Source organism: Ananas comosus, linkage group 18, assembly GCF_001540865.1.
Source record: "Ananas comosus cultivar F153 linkage group 18, ASM154086v1, whole genome shotgun sequence".
Classification (NCBI taxonomy): domain Eukaryota; kingdom Viridiplantae; phylum Streptophyta; class Magnoliopsida; order Poales; family Bromeliaceae; genus Ananas; species Ananas comosus.
In genome coordinates, this window is record NC_033638.1 from 4,100,073 (window position 1) to 4,115,746 (window position 15,674).

Below are 15,674 nucleotides of genomic sequence, written 5' to 3' on the forward strand. Positions count from 1 at the left end.
GTTTCCTAGTTAATGGTGTAAGAATTGGCATCGGCTGAAGTTTTTAAATAAAATTCTATTTACTCTATATATCAAGATCAATAACTCTGATCTCGAATTTACCCACTTGATGCACAAGCAAAAAGTTTTCTGAATTAAATGATATCATCTACATAAACAGTCCAAGATCGTATTCATACTCATAAGCCGTTTTCAAGGATAAAGCTTCCAAATCAACGATCTATGCTGGTAAACATAATTTAGAACATTCAAACATTTTAGAGACCGAATTTTATAATTTTTTTATATCATATACCTTGCGATCAAAAGGCATCAAAATTGACATTTTTAACGGCTGTTAAGGGGCTTTTCCTAGTTAACAGTGAAAGAATTGGAATTGGCTGTTAAGGGGCGATTTAAATTTAGATAACATAACATAACTTCTGCTAGTCATGAAGTGTTGAATCTCATATAGAAGATTTGTTGATATAGTGTATTCATCCAACAATCTCTCCCTTTTTAACTGGTTCATTGCAATTAAACAAACCTACTGACCAACAACACTAGCGATCACAAGCTAAATGAACACAATCTTCTAAAAAGGCAAAAAAGGAAACAAAAAGAAAATGGTATGAAAGTTCAAGCAAACCAACCCAACCCTGGAAGTATGCTTTCACAATCAAACTAATCACTGTCTACAATATAGGGCAATTTGATGGAACAAAGCATCGGAGAGTGCGTCGAAAAATGAGAAAGGTAGTGACACACAATAACTTAACCTCCACGAGCTTCTCTCCGGGTGGCATCATGGAGGATATCTATATCTACTCCATCAGGAGGAAGCTGAACATACCTCACCACAGATCCCCGAATAAAGCAGTTCCTCACTGATAACTGCAACAAAATTTATCCAAGGAAAACAAATGTCATGTTTTCGGACCTGATCTTTCAAGCTGACTTTTAAAACACTAAACGGATGATCAGTAAATGAATGTCCTAATGTTAGAATAACACTGTGTGAACTCTAAAGCAATACGACCAAACTTGAGTTACGTCACACCAAAATGCAATGAAATAATAACGCGGCAGGTAAAAAGTGTGGTGCAGAGAACATGATTGCAATAAAAGCCAGAAATAGCAAATGTTGTCTAAGTAGTTCGATATCTTCGGCACAGAACCATATGCATAAGGATGTTGTAACTAAATGCATATATGCGCTTACATTCACAGATGATGTGAAGAATCAACTCAAAACATTTTATCAGCGGATGTAGCCAGAGGAAGGACCTCGTAATTAAATGCATATATAAACTTACATTCACAGATGATGTGAAGAACTAACTCAAAAAATTTTATCAGCGGATGCAGCCAGAGGAACCAAGCAAATATTCAGCAACGAATATCATGGTGATTCTAGTAACTAAAAGCAACTCTACATTAGATGATCTGAGATTCCAACTTTATTGCAAGATAGTAGCTTAAACAGATTCCTTTCAGGCTCTTTTAGAATAATTACAATAAATCCACAAAATTAGTTCAAGTGGAAATTCTGGTTCCTATGAAACTTGAAAAATCTGATCTAAGAGTTCAATGAAACAAAGAAAAGAAACCCTAAGGACTCAAAAGAGAGAACTCTTAGACATTTTTGTACGACCGTAAACCCAGTACAATTATCACTAGGAGACATCCTAATTAACCTTTCAGCTGGGAAGAAATTTTCTGTAAACCTAGGTGCAGGAAGTTCCCGCTCCCTACTTACAGGGCTTGTTCTGGCTGTTCACAGGATCTTCATAAAAACAATTAGAGTTCACATAAATTACACCTTCTGAAATAGATTTCTTCCCAACTTTTTATATTCTTTTCTATGATATTACTCAAAATTTTCTGAAGGCTTTCCAATCAATGGAACTTATATGCTTCGTATAAGACCTAGAAAATAAGCAACAAAGAACTAAAGAAGTAAGACAAAGTTAAATACAGAGAAAGAGTTGAGAGAGAGAGAGAGAGAGAGAGATGCCTGCATCCTGATGAGCCAAGAGAACCTCCATGATGGAAGACCATAGCTTACTTAGAAACCATTTAGATCTCCCTCTCTTCTAACCACTTTCTTATCATTTTGAATCAAAACTGATCAAAGAAAACAAATGGGAAGAAGATGTGATTGTGCCCCCCACAGCCCTTCCTTTTTCCCCCCTCTCCTTGTTTTCCTTATCCAACAACTGCTGTGTATATAGAGTGTCCCCCGCCCCGTTCCTTTCTCCCCCCTCAGCTCTCCTTTCTAGTTTTCCTTGTCCAACAAGTTTCTTATATAAAGAGTGGTTGAACTGACTAGATGATTATAGCCACCCGGCAAGACACATCAGATAAATCAACTAGGCTACACATTATTTTAACATGGATATGTTAAATTTCTTTTTAAAAAACTTACTGATTTGAGCTTAAGAACAGAGAGAGCTAGCAATCAAAAAAAAACTCTAACACCTAAATGCGGCGGAGGGAACTTTTCCCAATGACTCATGTCATAGCACAAAATTGCACGCGCTTGGTTCACTGCCGATCGGTTAGCAAATCATAAATTTAAATTCAATAGGTATGACCAAAACTTATAATTTTAAAAATGCAGATCTTTTGAATGCCATAAAGCACGGTTAATGAATTACGTTCTAATTTTTGAGTTCTCTATGGTTAAGTTTCAGGAGTGCAATGCAAGGTGCGCTGGGGGCATGCAGTAACTTCTATATTGTATAAGGTATAGACTAAATTGACCAAAGTAGCTCTCTCCTTTGAATCTCATGCTGTCTATACTGAAAACATCTATGGACTTTAGGTGCAGACATGTACCCCAGCCAAATATTGCGTGCATCTGGTGTAGTATGGACCAGATTAGAATATGGACCAGATTAGAAAACCACAAGTTCTCATCCAATATAAGCACCTGATATGACCGTTAAAATTTAAGACTTCTGAATATCATCGAACACGTTCGACAAATTATATTCTTCATTTCAGTCCTCTCGTAATGTTCAGGAGTTTGATGCATGTGCACCTGCAACCTGGTGGTTTTTTTCAATGTTTTGAAAGGTAATATGTGATATCCACGCGGTTACAAACCACATACCGCATATGCGATATGTAGGTGCATATCGCATATCTATATGCGATACAACTATTAAAATATTAAAAAATATTTATAGGTCCTATATATATATATATATATATACATATTACATAATGTATAATATATATTATATTAACATATGTATATATATATGATATATAATGATATACATCTGTATATATACATATAATATCATATGTATATACTATATATATAATATATACAACTAATTATATATGTATAATATATTATATATATTATAGAATTAGGCTGTAATACTATTAATAGTATTTGGACTTTTTGCTATTGATTTTTAACCCTTGAATGAAAAATTGCAGAGTTAGGATGATAGTGGTCCCCATAAGGTCTAAATGAGTCCTCTAGGGTTGAGTGGGTAGTTGTTGAATAGTATAAATCTAAAAGGTGGAATTGATTAAAGTATGATCTAACAGCTATAAAAATCGATAGCAAAAGAGCCAAACACTATTAATAGTATTCCAGCTCAACTATATATATATATATATATATATATATATATATAATTAAGAGAGAAGAGAGAGAGAGAGAGAGAGAAAGAGAGAAGAGAGAGAGTTGAGGCTAGACATAGACGTAGAACACAACCCCTTGGTGGGGGTTGGTGCTTCTAGGTAGTGTTCTAAACCCTTAGATCAAACCCTTTGACTATTAATAGCCTTTGGATCAAACACTATTCCACCTACCACCACCTACCACCATCATCCTACCCCTAACATCACTCATCCAAGGAATACAAACCCAAAGCACCAACCCGTTGTGCTTTTCGGAGTATCTAGCTCAATAATATATATATATATATATTATATAATATATATATATATATATATAGAGAGAGAAGAGAGAGAGAGAGAGAGAGAGTTGAGCTAGAATGCTATCGATAGCAAAACGACTCCGGTTGCACCCATATTGTTTTCGATGATGGAGCCTTAAATCGACGATGCAGCACTGTTGAATATGATCATCCAAACTTGAAACTATCTAGAACCAAATTTAAATCTTTCGACATCATTGACCTAATGATTAAAGGGTTTCAAAATTTAAAATTTCAATGGTAAATATAAGCGTTTTCTCATTAACGGTGTAAAGGCTATTCAATCAATTGAATTTTGGTCAGAAAATTCTTTAACGACTATTTAGAACAAGATCTATACTCTCGAATCTTGATTACAAATTCCTATCATCACTTTTATAGAGATATTCATTTTCAGCCGTCCTCAATTTACGTCCACTTGAGAGACGAAAGAGAACAATATGGAAAAAGCATGAAATTTGATTTCTAGATACTTCAAGTGTATAGATCATGTTCAATGGCGCCGATCACCGATTTGAAGACTTCATCATCAAAAACAATGAGTGGCAACGGAGCCCGTTTGCTACAGATAGTATTCCAGCTCACTACTATATATATATATAAAGCAAGCTACTGTGGCGCTATTAGGAGCACAGGCAGCCCTTGTGCTTTTAAACTCTAATTGGATGAGAGAGAGAAGTGAAATTGAGAAATTGGGTGTCTCAATTTCTATTTTTTTTTGAATTTCTCTCAATTTTTCCTCTCTCTCATCCGAACACCGATCTAAAATTGATAATGGTTAGAAGTAAGGAACACAAGGTTGTTGTGCTCCTAATAGCACAGTAGCTACCTATATATATATATATATATATATATATATATATATAATATATATATATATATTAATAATTATAATATATATATATACACTTCCTAACAAAGCAAACTAACTAAAGTAACAATTCAAAATTCACAACTTGAAATAATTAACATCAAGTAACGGACTTTGTATGAATACATGTACAACTAAACTAATAATTAGCAATTCTCTTAATTATTTAATATAGAAGTAAATAGAATTTTGATGCAAAATTATAAAAACTGTCAAACAAAAATCAATGTTCTAAAATGTAGTATAATAAATTTTACAAAAAAATAATAATTTTTTCAATAGACTGTTATTCACATCAATCGACAGGCCAACACTTAAGAAAACAAATATAGTATAGGGGCAATTGCTTATATACCCCTAAAAAATTTCCGACTTTCCGATTTACCTCTCTTAGAAGGCTAATATTGAAAATACCCTTTCTACGTTCCAACCTATTTCTAATATACCCCTAGAGTTAAAATCTGTTAATTAACTCTGTTATCTCTGTAAAATTACTATTTTGCTCTTTCAAATATACTCTTCCACCATCATTGACTTTCTTATTTGCCCTTAAAGTCGGGGGCACAAAAAGTATTTTGACTTTTGGCCTTTTCCAATATACTCCTCTACCGTCACCAACATTTCTTATTTGCCCTTAAGTTAAGGGCAAAATTGGCATTTTAATTTTTTTTAACTGTGGTAAATATTTAACTCACGTTTAACCCAAGTCAACTTAGCAGGAGATAACTTGTAAGGAAGTGAATTCTCGAAATCTGAGAGTTAGACTTCGATTAAAAAATCGACTTCTTGTCGCGTTGGTATGTCTCGGAAAGTCCGAAAACATCATAAATGCAAAAGGTGCATTGTTGGAGGTTTTCGAGAGCTATGGAATCAAAAATCTGCATACTGCAGCTTTTGAGCTCTCGGGAACCGGTCCCTAGTGGGAGAGACCCTAGTGGGAGAGACCAGTCCCCGAACGTGAAGAATCTCAGAGATGGGAAAAATCGGCTAAGTCCCAGAAAACCAGCTCTCGAGAACCGGTCCCTGCGGGGAGAGACCGGTCCCATCAGGAGGGACCGGTTGCACCGTGCGAGGGCTCCGCTGAGTTGCGGGAGAGCTCTCTGGGACCGGTCCCATGCTCGAGAGACCGGTCCCCGAAGCCCGAAATTGCCCAGGTTGGGCTGTGTCATGAAGACAAAGTTGAGGAATTTTTATGCAATTGTAGCATGAGTTAGGGGTATATGAGAGGGTGAGCTCTCTCTCTTTCTCATTTCTCTCCCAAACACAAACCTAAGCCTCTCTCTCTCTAATCTCTCTTCATCTCTCTCTAGAAGGTGAAGAAGAGAAGGGATTTGGTGGAGAAACAAGCAAGGAGAGGGATCTTCATCTTCTTCTCCTTCCTCTACACCTGGGAGCTAGCTTTTAGAGGTAAGCTTCTAGGCTCAACCATGGTAAATTTCTAGGGTTTGGATTTTATACTCTAGAATCGGTTTAGTTGGAACTCTAGCATGCTTAATAAGTGTTTAATGCATGAGTTTGAGGATTTAGAGTTTGATTCTTGCATGATTGCAAGTAGAGCTCCAAAAATGGGATTTCGTGATTTGTTAGGTATTGATCTAAATTGATCGAGTGTAAATCTAATTGCTAGGTGTTTAAACGCGTAGGCAAAGACGGTTCGACGATTCGTCGAGCGGGTGCAAAGTTACGAGCAAAAAGTACCTTCCAAGCTTCGTTTCCGCCTGGGAGGCCGAGACGACGTCATAAAGTCGCCGAACTTCATTCCTAGAGTCGTGACAACGCCAGAAGGTGGGTGGTGTCATCCCGAAGCAACCGGGCTCCTCTTTATGTCTTAATACATTTTAAATCTTGCATCTCTTACATATAAGCATTGTAAGATAAATGTGCATTTCCATTCCTTATGCTTTCCTAGATGATATCGTAGTGTGAGTTGAATGCTTGATATAGTGGATAAATAAGAATTGGGTCGAGACATTGAATCCTATAGTGCTGAGATAAGAGATGGACTCAATAGTTGATAGAGACATAACGAGTGGCATGTAGACAACAATGACAACAGAACGAGTGGCATTAAACTTAGTGTAAAGTAGCACTCGACATGTGAACTTAGGGATAGGCGGATTCCCTATTGATGAGTCATTGAACAAGAACTTTGTGTAGTTAAACACTTGCATATGGACTTTGGGATAGGTGGATTCCCGAGTGATAGTTAGCCCTAGTGGATAGGGTATCCTCGAGTTGAGAGGGTTGGATCATATTCGCTGTTTGTTTAGAACTTGTGTTGGTCGCTCCTCACAAGTGTGCGCTCCGGAGTTTAGTCACTTGAGGGATAGCCTTATGGGGTCCCTGGGAAAGCCTTATGGGGTCCCGCAAACGGTCTCAGGTTTGTGAACGAGTTGAGTTTCCTTACCATGAGATGCATGTGAGTCGCAGGCGAACCTCAGGGTTGGCCAAGGATTGGGTAAGTTAAGAATTGATGAACAATAAGGAACATTATTTCTTGGACATAGTGGCATGTTAGTAAACCACTTACTATATGATGCATGCATACATTATTGATGATTGGGCATAGTAGCATAGTTTTCCTACTATTGCATTTACAGCTTTGATATCTATCAACCTATCTATCTGCTTGTGCCCATTTGGACCTAATGGGGAGATCGGCGGAGTCGGCGGCCGAACCCGCTGGGAACTATGGACAATAGTTCTCACCCCACTTTGTTGCAGGACCGAGTACGAGCGCTCCGGGCGAGGATCGCGGTAAGGGCTTAGCGCCCTTGCATAGTGGCTCTCCTACTGCATTAGAGATACCTACCTATATGAGAGTAGATGATGTATGGGTTGCGAGGTGCATTTTGGAGAGATGTGAATAAACTGTACCTATTTCTGAATGAAACGAAAATGTAAATTGTATAAATGGACAAATCATGATGTAATAGATAGAACACTCTTTTCGCACTTGTATAGATACTTGTGTTACTTGCTCTTGTTGTTGTGCACTTATGGTGCTTCTATGGTCGTTGTTTGGATCATGTATGTATTGAATTGTTCCTGGGCGAATTCTCGTACATAATCCCGTGCTTGAGCCTTGGGCGGACAGGGGAGTTGCTGTCCATTCGGCGTCTGTTCGACGTGCCCGAACCGGACCAAATAGGTAGCGGTCTCGGGGCGTGACATAACTGCATGGGTATTTTGCAATAACGGTGGAGCATATGAGGGGTATTTTAGAAAAGAAAAAAAATAGGGGTAAATTGAATATTTTCAAATGTATGAGGGGTATATAGGCAATTATCCCTATAGTATATAGCATCCAACAACTATAAAAGTATATATATATATATATATATATATATATATATATATATATATATTAAGTATATATATATTATGATAACATCCAACAACTATAAAATTATTTACCAATATTTATAAACATAATTATGAGATATGTAAGGGATAACACCTACTAAAATGAGAAGAGAGATAGTTAGGTTATACTTGAATAAAGATAATTGTATTTATATGCATTATTATTTATTAAACTTGTACAAAAATAGTCATATATATGTATAATTACTAATTACTAATCAAATAATCCCATTCAACGCTACATTTCAATCCCACCTTAGGGGAAAAAGAAAAAAAAGACACAACCGCATATAAGGGTTTCAAGTGCCGCCCGTGCTGTACGGCACGGCGGCGTGCCGTACCGTGCCCCCAAGAAGAGGGCACGGTACAGGGGGTGTCTCGGACTGCCCCCGTCTCGCGGCACGCACATGCGTGCCGTTCAAGACAAAGCGGCATGCAGGTGCGTGCCGGCGGCACGTACCGTGCGTGCCGCCCCCTTCTTTTTTTTTTTCTTTTTGGCTTTTTTTCTGGCTTTTTTTTTGGCTTTTTTTTTTCTTTTGTTCTCTGGGGTATCGAGCCCCTGCCGAGCCACCTATATTGTCTTTTTTTTTCACTTTATTGTCTTTTTTTCAACTTTTTTTTTGCTTTTTGGTGGATGCCTTTTTTTAACTTCTTATTTATCAATATAGGAGCAAATTTTTAATTGACATATCTGATCCATACCGCGAGCCCTCCGCTTCCACCACAAACATCTATTTTTTCTTCGCAAAATATTTTGTCAAAATTTGTCGCACCGCGAAGCTTTCGGTGAATCAAGGGAATAAAAATCGATCTCCTAAACAAATTTTGATCATATACTTTTAAAAAGAATAAAAGAACAAAAAAATATAGATGTAATATCGAGAATATATGACTTTCTCACAATACTAGCAAATACTTATATCAACATTGTCAAATAAATCTTGTATCTGCAGATGACAATATGCCATATGATCAAGCGTGACGATCTATGTCGAATTAAGCAGTCATCTCTATGTAAATATGTAAATTTAAATAATTATTGTACTTGTGAATTTTATTATTGTATTTTGATTTCTATTCTACATCAGGTATAGTTGTATTTTACTTACAAAAAGCTTACATGAATATTAATTGATGAGTATAGTAAGGTATACATAGTAAATATTCATAATTATTTATTTAAATCTTTCAAAATAACATTATAAGAGTTTATTGGAACCAAAAAAACTGAAATAAGTCCGTGCCAAAGCGTGCCAGTCGAAGGGCATGCATATCTATCGGTACGCAAGCGTGCCACGTGTCGGCACGCAAGCATGCCTGTGCCGTGCCGTGCCGTGCCGTGCCAAGGACATAACGGCACGCCCCCGTGCCACGGCACTTTAAACCTTGCCACATATGCAGCCGCATATGTGGCCGCCTACCGCATATGTGGTCCGATCACATATTGCGCTGCTTACATATGCAATGCGGTTGATGGTTCGAGCAGCATCTACAGCCACATAGGCCACTTTTTGGAACATTGGGTTCCTTTTCTTTTGTGGACAAAAGCACCTGGTGCACCTAGTGTATAGACTGGAAAAACAAAACAACCTTCTCCTGTGTTCCAATCTAAAAGATGTTCTATAACTTATGTTCTTTTTATATGAAGACCTTTTGAATGTCATAGAACACATTCAACAAGTTAAATTCTGATTTTTATTCTCTATGACTGGGTTTTAGGAGTGTAATCCACAATACACGGGTGCACACAGCAATTTGTAAAAATTATGAGGTATAGACTAAACTGACAAACATAGCTATCTTGTTTGCAACCCAACCCTGTCAAGTGTCAATATTGAAAAATTTCATGGACTCGATACATGTCCTAGCCAAATATTGCAAGCACCGTCATGAAGAATTAGGTGGGGAAGAAAATTATGAGTCCTGATCCAACAGATGGATATTTTCTTGGGATCGGCATCAACACCGTTGTGAACTTTTCCCTATTCTTGCCGTAGTGGTGGTATTTTGGATTGTTGGAAGATGAACGAGGGAAGAAGAGGCGTATGTTGATGATGCGGCATGCAACAGAGAAAGCTATTTTGATTTGATAGTCTATAGGGGGTAACTCTTCTTCTCCGATAAAAGGCGGCAACATGCGCATAACGGTTGCAAGTAGCACGACCCCCTTATCCTTTTCTTATTCTCCAAAGAGATGTAGCAGCAAAGTGGGAGGGGTGGCAACAAGGAGAAGTTCATAGATTAGGTTTATACAAAGAAAAGAGTCCCGCATCAAAGTGCCAGCTGTATTCTATAGTTCCTGCTCTATCCAAGATGGGGCTAATCATCAGCTCAAAATGCTTAAGACCAAGTTGCCATTATTACAATTCTTGTCCTTATATACCTCTGCATAGTTATTTCACTACCCAATATGGGACTATTGAGGTGTAACACCTTTACCTCATTTAGGTTTTGACATCCTCGTGAGGCCCACTAACACAATTTGGCATTGCCATACGATGTGGGATTCTAAACGCCATCACCCCCCCCCCCCCCCCTCCCCGACTCTTCGACGGCGTTACCCAATCAACGGAGGCTTAAACGCCATATTTCAAACATAAAAGCAGTGGATCAAACACCCCCCACCCCCGGATGCTCCAATCCAAGCTCAAAATCTTCTAGGGTTGAAGTTGGTCCACCACTAAGCTCTACAAGCAAGCTCCAAGCCTTGCCAAGGTGGGAAAGAGAGAAAGGGGTTGAGCTCCAAGCTCCCTCAAACTAGCTCCTCTTCTTCTTCTCCTCCTTCTTCTTCTTCTCCTTCTTCTTCTTCTCTCTCTAGAAGGTGTAGGGTGGTGAGAAATGAGGAGGGAAGGGAGTGAAATGGCTAATAAGCCCATCTAGAGTAACAAAATCCAACCAGGCCCCTCAAAAACCCAATATTACATCAGCCCGAACTGGGCAGTTTTCGCCCAGAGGGACCGGTCTCTCCCCAGCTGGGACCGGTCTCTCGCTGCGAACCCGAAAAACCAGCGTTCGGGAACCGGTCTCTCTCTGCGCGGAACCGGTCTCTCACTGCGAGAACGCGTTCGGGAACCGGTCTCGCCCGCCAGGGACCGGTTGCCTCAGGCTGCCTCAATACTGCTCACTGGGGGAACCGGTCTCTCATTCCAGGGACCGGTCCCCGAGAGTAAAAACTCTCAGGACTTGTCCAGAATTCCAGTTTTCGAACGTTTTAGGTCGGAATACATTCTACAACCCTCCACCAAGTGTGGAAAAGCTCGAAATACAACCAAACACTCGAACCTCGCAATTTGCAAAGGTCCAGTGTGTTACACTCACTCTCTCTCTCTAGGGATTTTCTCTCTCTATAAAGAAATCGCCGATTTAGCCGTTTTCGTCGCAACGCGGCTTTTTTGCGGATTGCGAGGGTCGCTGAGCTTTGGTGGACGTGTGAGGGAGTATTTTGGAGAGCTTTTCGTAGCTCTGGACCAGTAGTTCACTGGTTGGAGGCCTGAGGAGGTAATCGACTCAATCTTTCCATTATTAATGTTCTATTGTTGATTTGAGTGTTGATTTTGAGGTTGTTGCTTCCAACTGACTTAAACTGAGAATTCAGCTATTAAAGATGANCCCCCCCGACCTCTTCGACAGCATCTGGATAATAGCCATGACGTAGGCACCTACTGGTTGTTTCCCACTAAGCAAGTTATATATCGGACAATCCAATACCGAAAGCCAAGCCCACATGAAGATTAGGGTTTTCGCTCTGGAGTGGAGCCTAATCTTGGTCAAAAAGCAAGGGAAACAGCAGGAGAAAAACCGAAACGAAGATGAAGATGGTAAGATGGTAAGATGGTAAGATTAGGGTTGAAGAGGGATTTGGTTACCATGTGGGGGTACTTGTCCTGGTCGACGACGCGGGTGTTCTCGAGCTTGATGTTGAGATACTGGTCGACGGAGTGGAGGATGCCCCGGATGGCCAGGTCGTTCTTCAGCTCCACCGTCACCTCCTTCCCCACCAGCTCCTTGAAGTACGAGAAGAACAGCTGCCGGCATCATCATCATCATCATCATCATCATCAGAAACAAGGACAAGAAGATGAAAAGGCAAAGGGAAGACTGATCGTTCGTACGTACCATCTCGATCTTGCGTGCGACAAGCTCCGACGGTGGAGGGCGGGCGACGAGCGTCGGAGCGACTACTTGTTTGCTTTCTCAAACACGAAAAGCAAAAACAAAACCTTCGCTCTCTGCCGCTTCGGCCGGGGTTAAGATAGAAAGAAAGATCACTTGAGGGACTTTCAAGTCCGAGCCGGACTCAAGAATAGAAAATGCCTAATTCAAGCAGGTCCAGTCTTTTCATCTTTTACTACCTTAATAAATGTCGGAGATACCGTCCGTCCGCAGAGCAAGTAGCAAAGAATTTGATGGTTAATATCCGAGATCCCAAATTCGAATCCTAGTTAATTCATATTTTCAGCTAAGTTTATTTCTAAATAAAATATGTGAAACAGGTGGGATGCTAGCTATCTATCAAAAATAAATAAATAAATGTCGGAGATAGTGAACGAGGCTGAAAATTAATTTTAAAGCTAAGGCTCAACTTTAACTTAAAATTAATTCAAGTCGAACTTGAACTTTGAATTAGCCTAACATCGAGTCCAGCAAGCTCGAGCTCTAAACAAGCCGATTGAAATCTCTAATATTGTGCAGCATATGGTTTAATTTTTATACTATATTGTCTAGAACTAGATATAAAAATATGTCTAATAGTGCAATATAAAAAATATATATATGAAATACACTAGTATAATATTAAAAAAAATAATTTATGAGTTAATATATCTAATTTTGTAACTGCTCACTTCTATTTGTATTTTTGTTCTAGCATTACATGTCTTATCTTTTGCATCAAACTTCATATCATCTATTTTCAACCATACTATCAAAAAAAAAGCACGTATCTCCACGTTGTGGGCCTTGCAGAGGTGTATGTGGTCCACCTCAAATCACGCATCGAGATGGCTGTTGACCTCATGAGTCCCCGAGATGACGATGAGTTGCACTCTCGAGACCGGCTCCTAGAATGTTTCGATGGCATCCTTGAGCTTGACTTGCAATTTAAGCCCTCAGCCACTTGTCTTTTGCCCTTCACTTTTCTTAGGATTTCTCTTTCCGTCTTTACAATCTTTGGGCCTTTCTCCACTATCGAGGTACAATCCATAACCTCTTAAAATGTCTGGAGGTCTACTATCTGCACCAACCTATAAATGACCGTCTAAGGCCCAACTCAAACATTTGAGCCTTGTCCTCATCGTCCCTCACCATATGAGAAATGCAATTCAACAGTCGAGAGAACTTTCTCTCGTACTCTGCTATTGCCATGTCCCCCAGCGAAGATTGTAAGGGTCTCGCTCCATCTATCTGTTGACACTTTATGGGAAGTATGCCATGGAAAGTAATTCCTTGAACCTCTCTATGTGATTGCTGTCAAGTCCGTGTTAGGATCATCTTGGATCCTCGCTCACTATAGACAGTGTAAAGTATTTAATAGTTCTCATTCCTATTTTGTTGATGCTTTTGTTTACAGAGCCATCCACACCGGAAAAGGCTAGGGACTGCAGCAAAGGAGTCGCGTCTAGCTAGACTTAGATCGCAGTTTCTACTAGGTGGTTATCTCTCTTTTTGTTTTAGTTGGAGAGAGAGATGTTGTACCCTATGTATAGAGACCGCCACTTTTGTATTCAGCTTTTATTTATGTGAATTACTTGGTGTACTATTTTGTGGATCATGTTGTTTAGTATTTTACTTTCCTATACTTATCTTTAGTGAGTAGATTATGTTTCATGCTCTAATATCATGTTAGAAGTTGTTCTTTTCCGGTTTTATTATATCTTGATGATGTAGACGCCTTGTAACACACTGGACCTTTGCAAATTGCGAGGTTCGAGTGTTTTATCTGTGTTTTGAGCTTTTTCAGATATTCTGGAGGGTCGTAGACAGTGTTCCGACCCATGGCTCGCATCTCGAGAATTGAGATTTAAAACTTAGCACCAAAATCCAAAAGATTGGATTTTTGGGTCTGCTCTCGGGTTGCCTCAGCAGGGCTGTGTACCGGTCCAGTCTTGATGGTTGTACCGATACAGAAAGTGTACCGGTACACCTTGATGGTTGTACCGGTACAAATGTGGTGAATGGCCAACCCGAGGCTCGGATTTGGTGTCTCGCAGGATGTAATACACTGAACTTTTGCCAATTGCAGAGTTCGAGTGTGTGGAAGGCAAAGTGGAACTATCCTATATATTCTAAAAGGCTTGGACAAGTTTTTGGACAAGTTAGAGGGTGATTGGAAAGCTAAAAGCAAGAAAGTGCATTGATCTGGCGAAATCAATGTTTTCCTGCTTGCTGTACCGGTACAGCCATCACCTTGTACCGGTACAGACTGGCAGAAAAGTGGCAGCAAGGGTCTTTTGGTCATTTCACATTCTAATACTTATCTACCTGACCCAGCTCGACTTCTGGAGCACCTTGGAAGGTAGTNGCAAGCTGGACTACCTTGAGTAGGTCCCTGTGAATGAAAGGAAAGTGCTAAAGGGAATTGGACAGTAATGAATGATTACCCGTTACAGTGTATAGTAGTTACTTACACATTTATGCATATGTTCATGCTTATCATAGTTGCTATGCTTCTATTATTCAGTTGACTCATTACTGTTGAAACTATGATTACATGTTGCTTACATGCTCATTACCTGTTAGCATTGCATAATTATTTATCATGCATTTACTGTTTTCGCTTTCATTTAGTACATCGTGAGCCTAGTGGTGTAATTCGCCGAGCTGGCGGCTTACCCACTGGGAACTATTGTTAATAGTTCTCACGCCCTTTTTATGGTTGTTTTTACAGAGCCATCTACAGGCGAGGCTAGGGATCGTGGCAAGGGAGTCGCGTCTAGCTAGACATTGCTAGGGGCATGCTAGTCGATCACCTTGCTACTCGGGCTACGGCCGAGGGTGATGTCCCTATGTATAGAGAGACTACCATTGTACCTATTTTTGTATACCCCGTGATGTATATTTACTGTTGAACCAGATGTTTTGGTTGTGATACTTCTTCCTGTGGTTGAGATTTTTGGATTGTATACTCTTTGTTCTTTTACTAATAGTATATCGACTTGTACATTGCTCTGATATCAGGATAGGACTTTCTTTGTTTTACTTACTATCGACTTGCTTTCTTCGTAGATGCCTTATATACTGCAGGTGTATGGCGGGTCTGTGCACGTACCGGATATGCTTCCGCTGGTACCCGGGCGTGACACAGGATTTGTACCGGTGCACTTTTTCGTGTACCGGTACACAATACAGTGCGAGCTGTTTTTGTAGAGGGGTGTATTTGCAATTATTGCTAACTCTATATAACCTACCCCAGCCCCCTTTGAGTGCCCTTTTGAGTCCTAACCAGTGAAGAATTAGGGTAAGGCTTCCTCCACTTGTTTGATCTCCAGTTTTAA

At 39.5% G+C, this 15,674-nt stretch overlaps 1 protein-coding gene across 1 annotated transcript; it reads right to left on the minus strand.

The window, feature by feature from the left end:
* LOC109723694 (sm-like protein LSM2) lies at positions 424-12,464 on the minus strand. Its single transcript, XM_020252155.1, has 3 exons — positions 12,298-12,464; positions 12,048-12,206; positions 424-873 (listed from the first exon to the last, which is right to left on the minus strand). Exons 1-3 carry the CDS (start codon positions 12,298-12,300, stop codon positions 754-756), a joined length of 282 nt encoding a protein of 93 aa, XP_020107744.1. The 5' UTR covers positions 12,301-12,464; the 3' UTR covers positions 424-753.

Bases quoted from the DNA above. Each gene is read 5' to 3' on its own strand.
- LOC109723694 (XM_020252155.1), bottom strand. The intron at 874-12,047 runs GTAACCAAATCC...ATTTTGTTGCAG, and splicing joins AGGACAAGTACCCCCACATG to TTATCAGTGAGGAACTGCTT.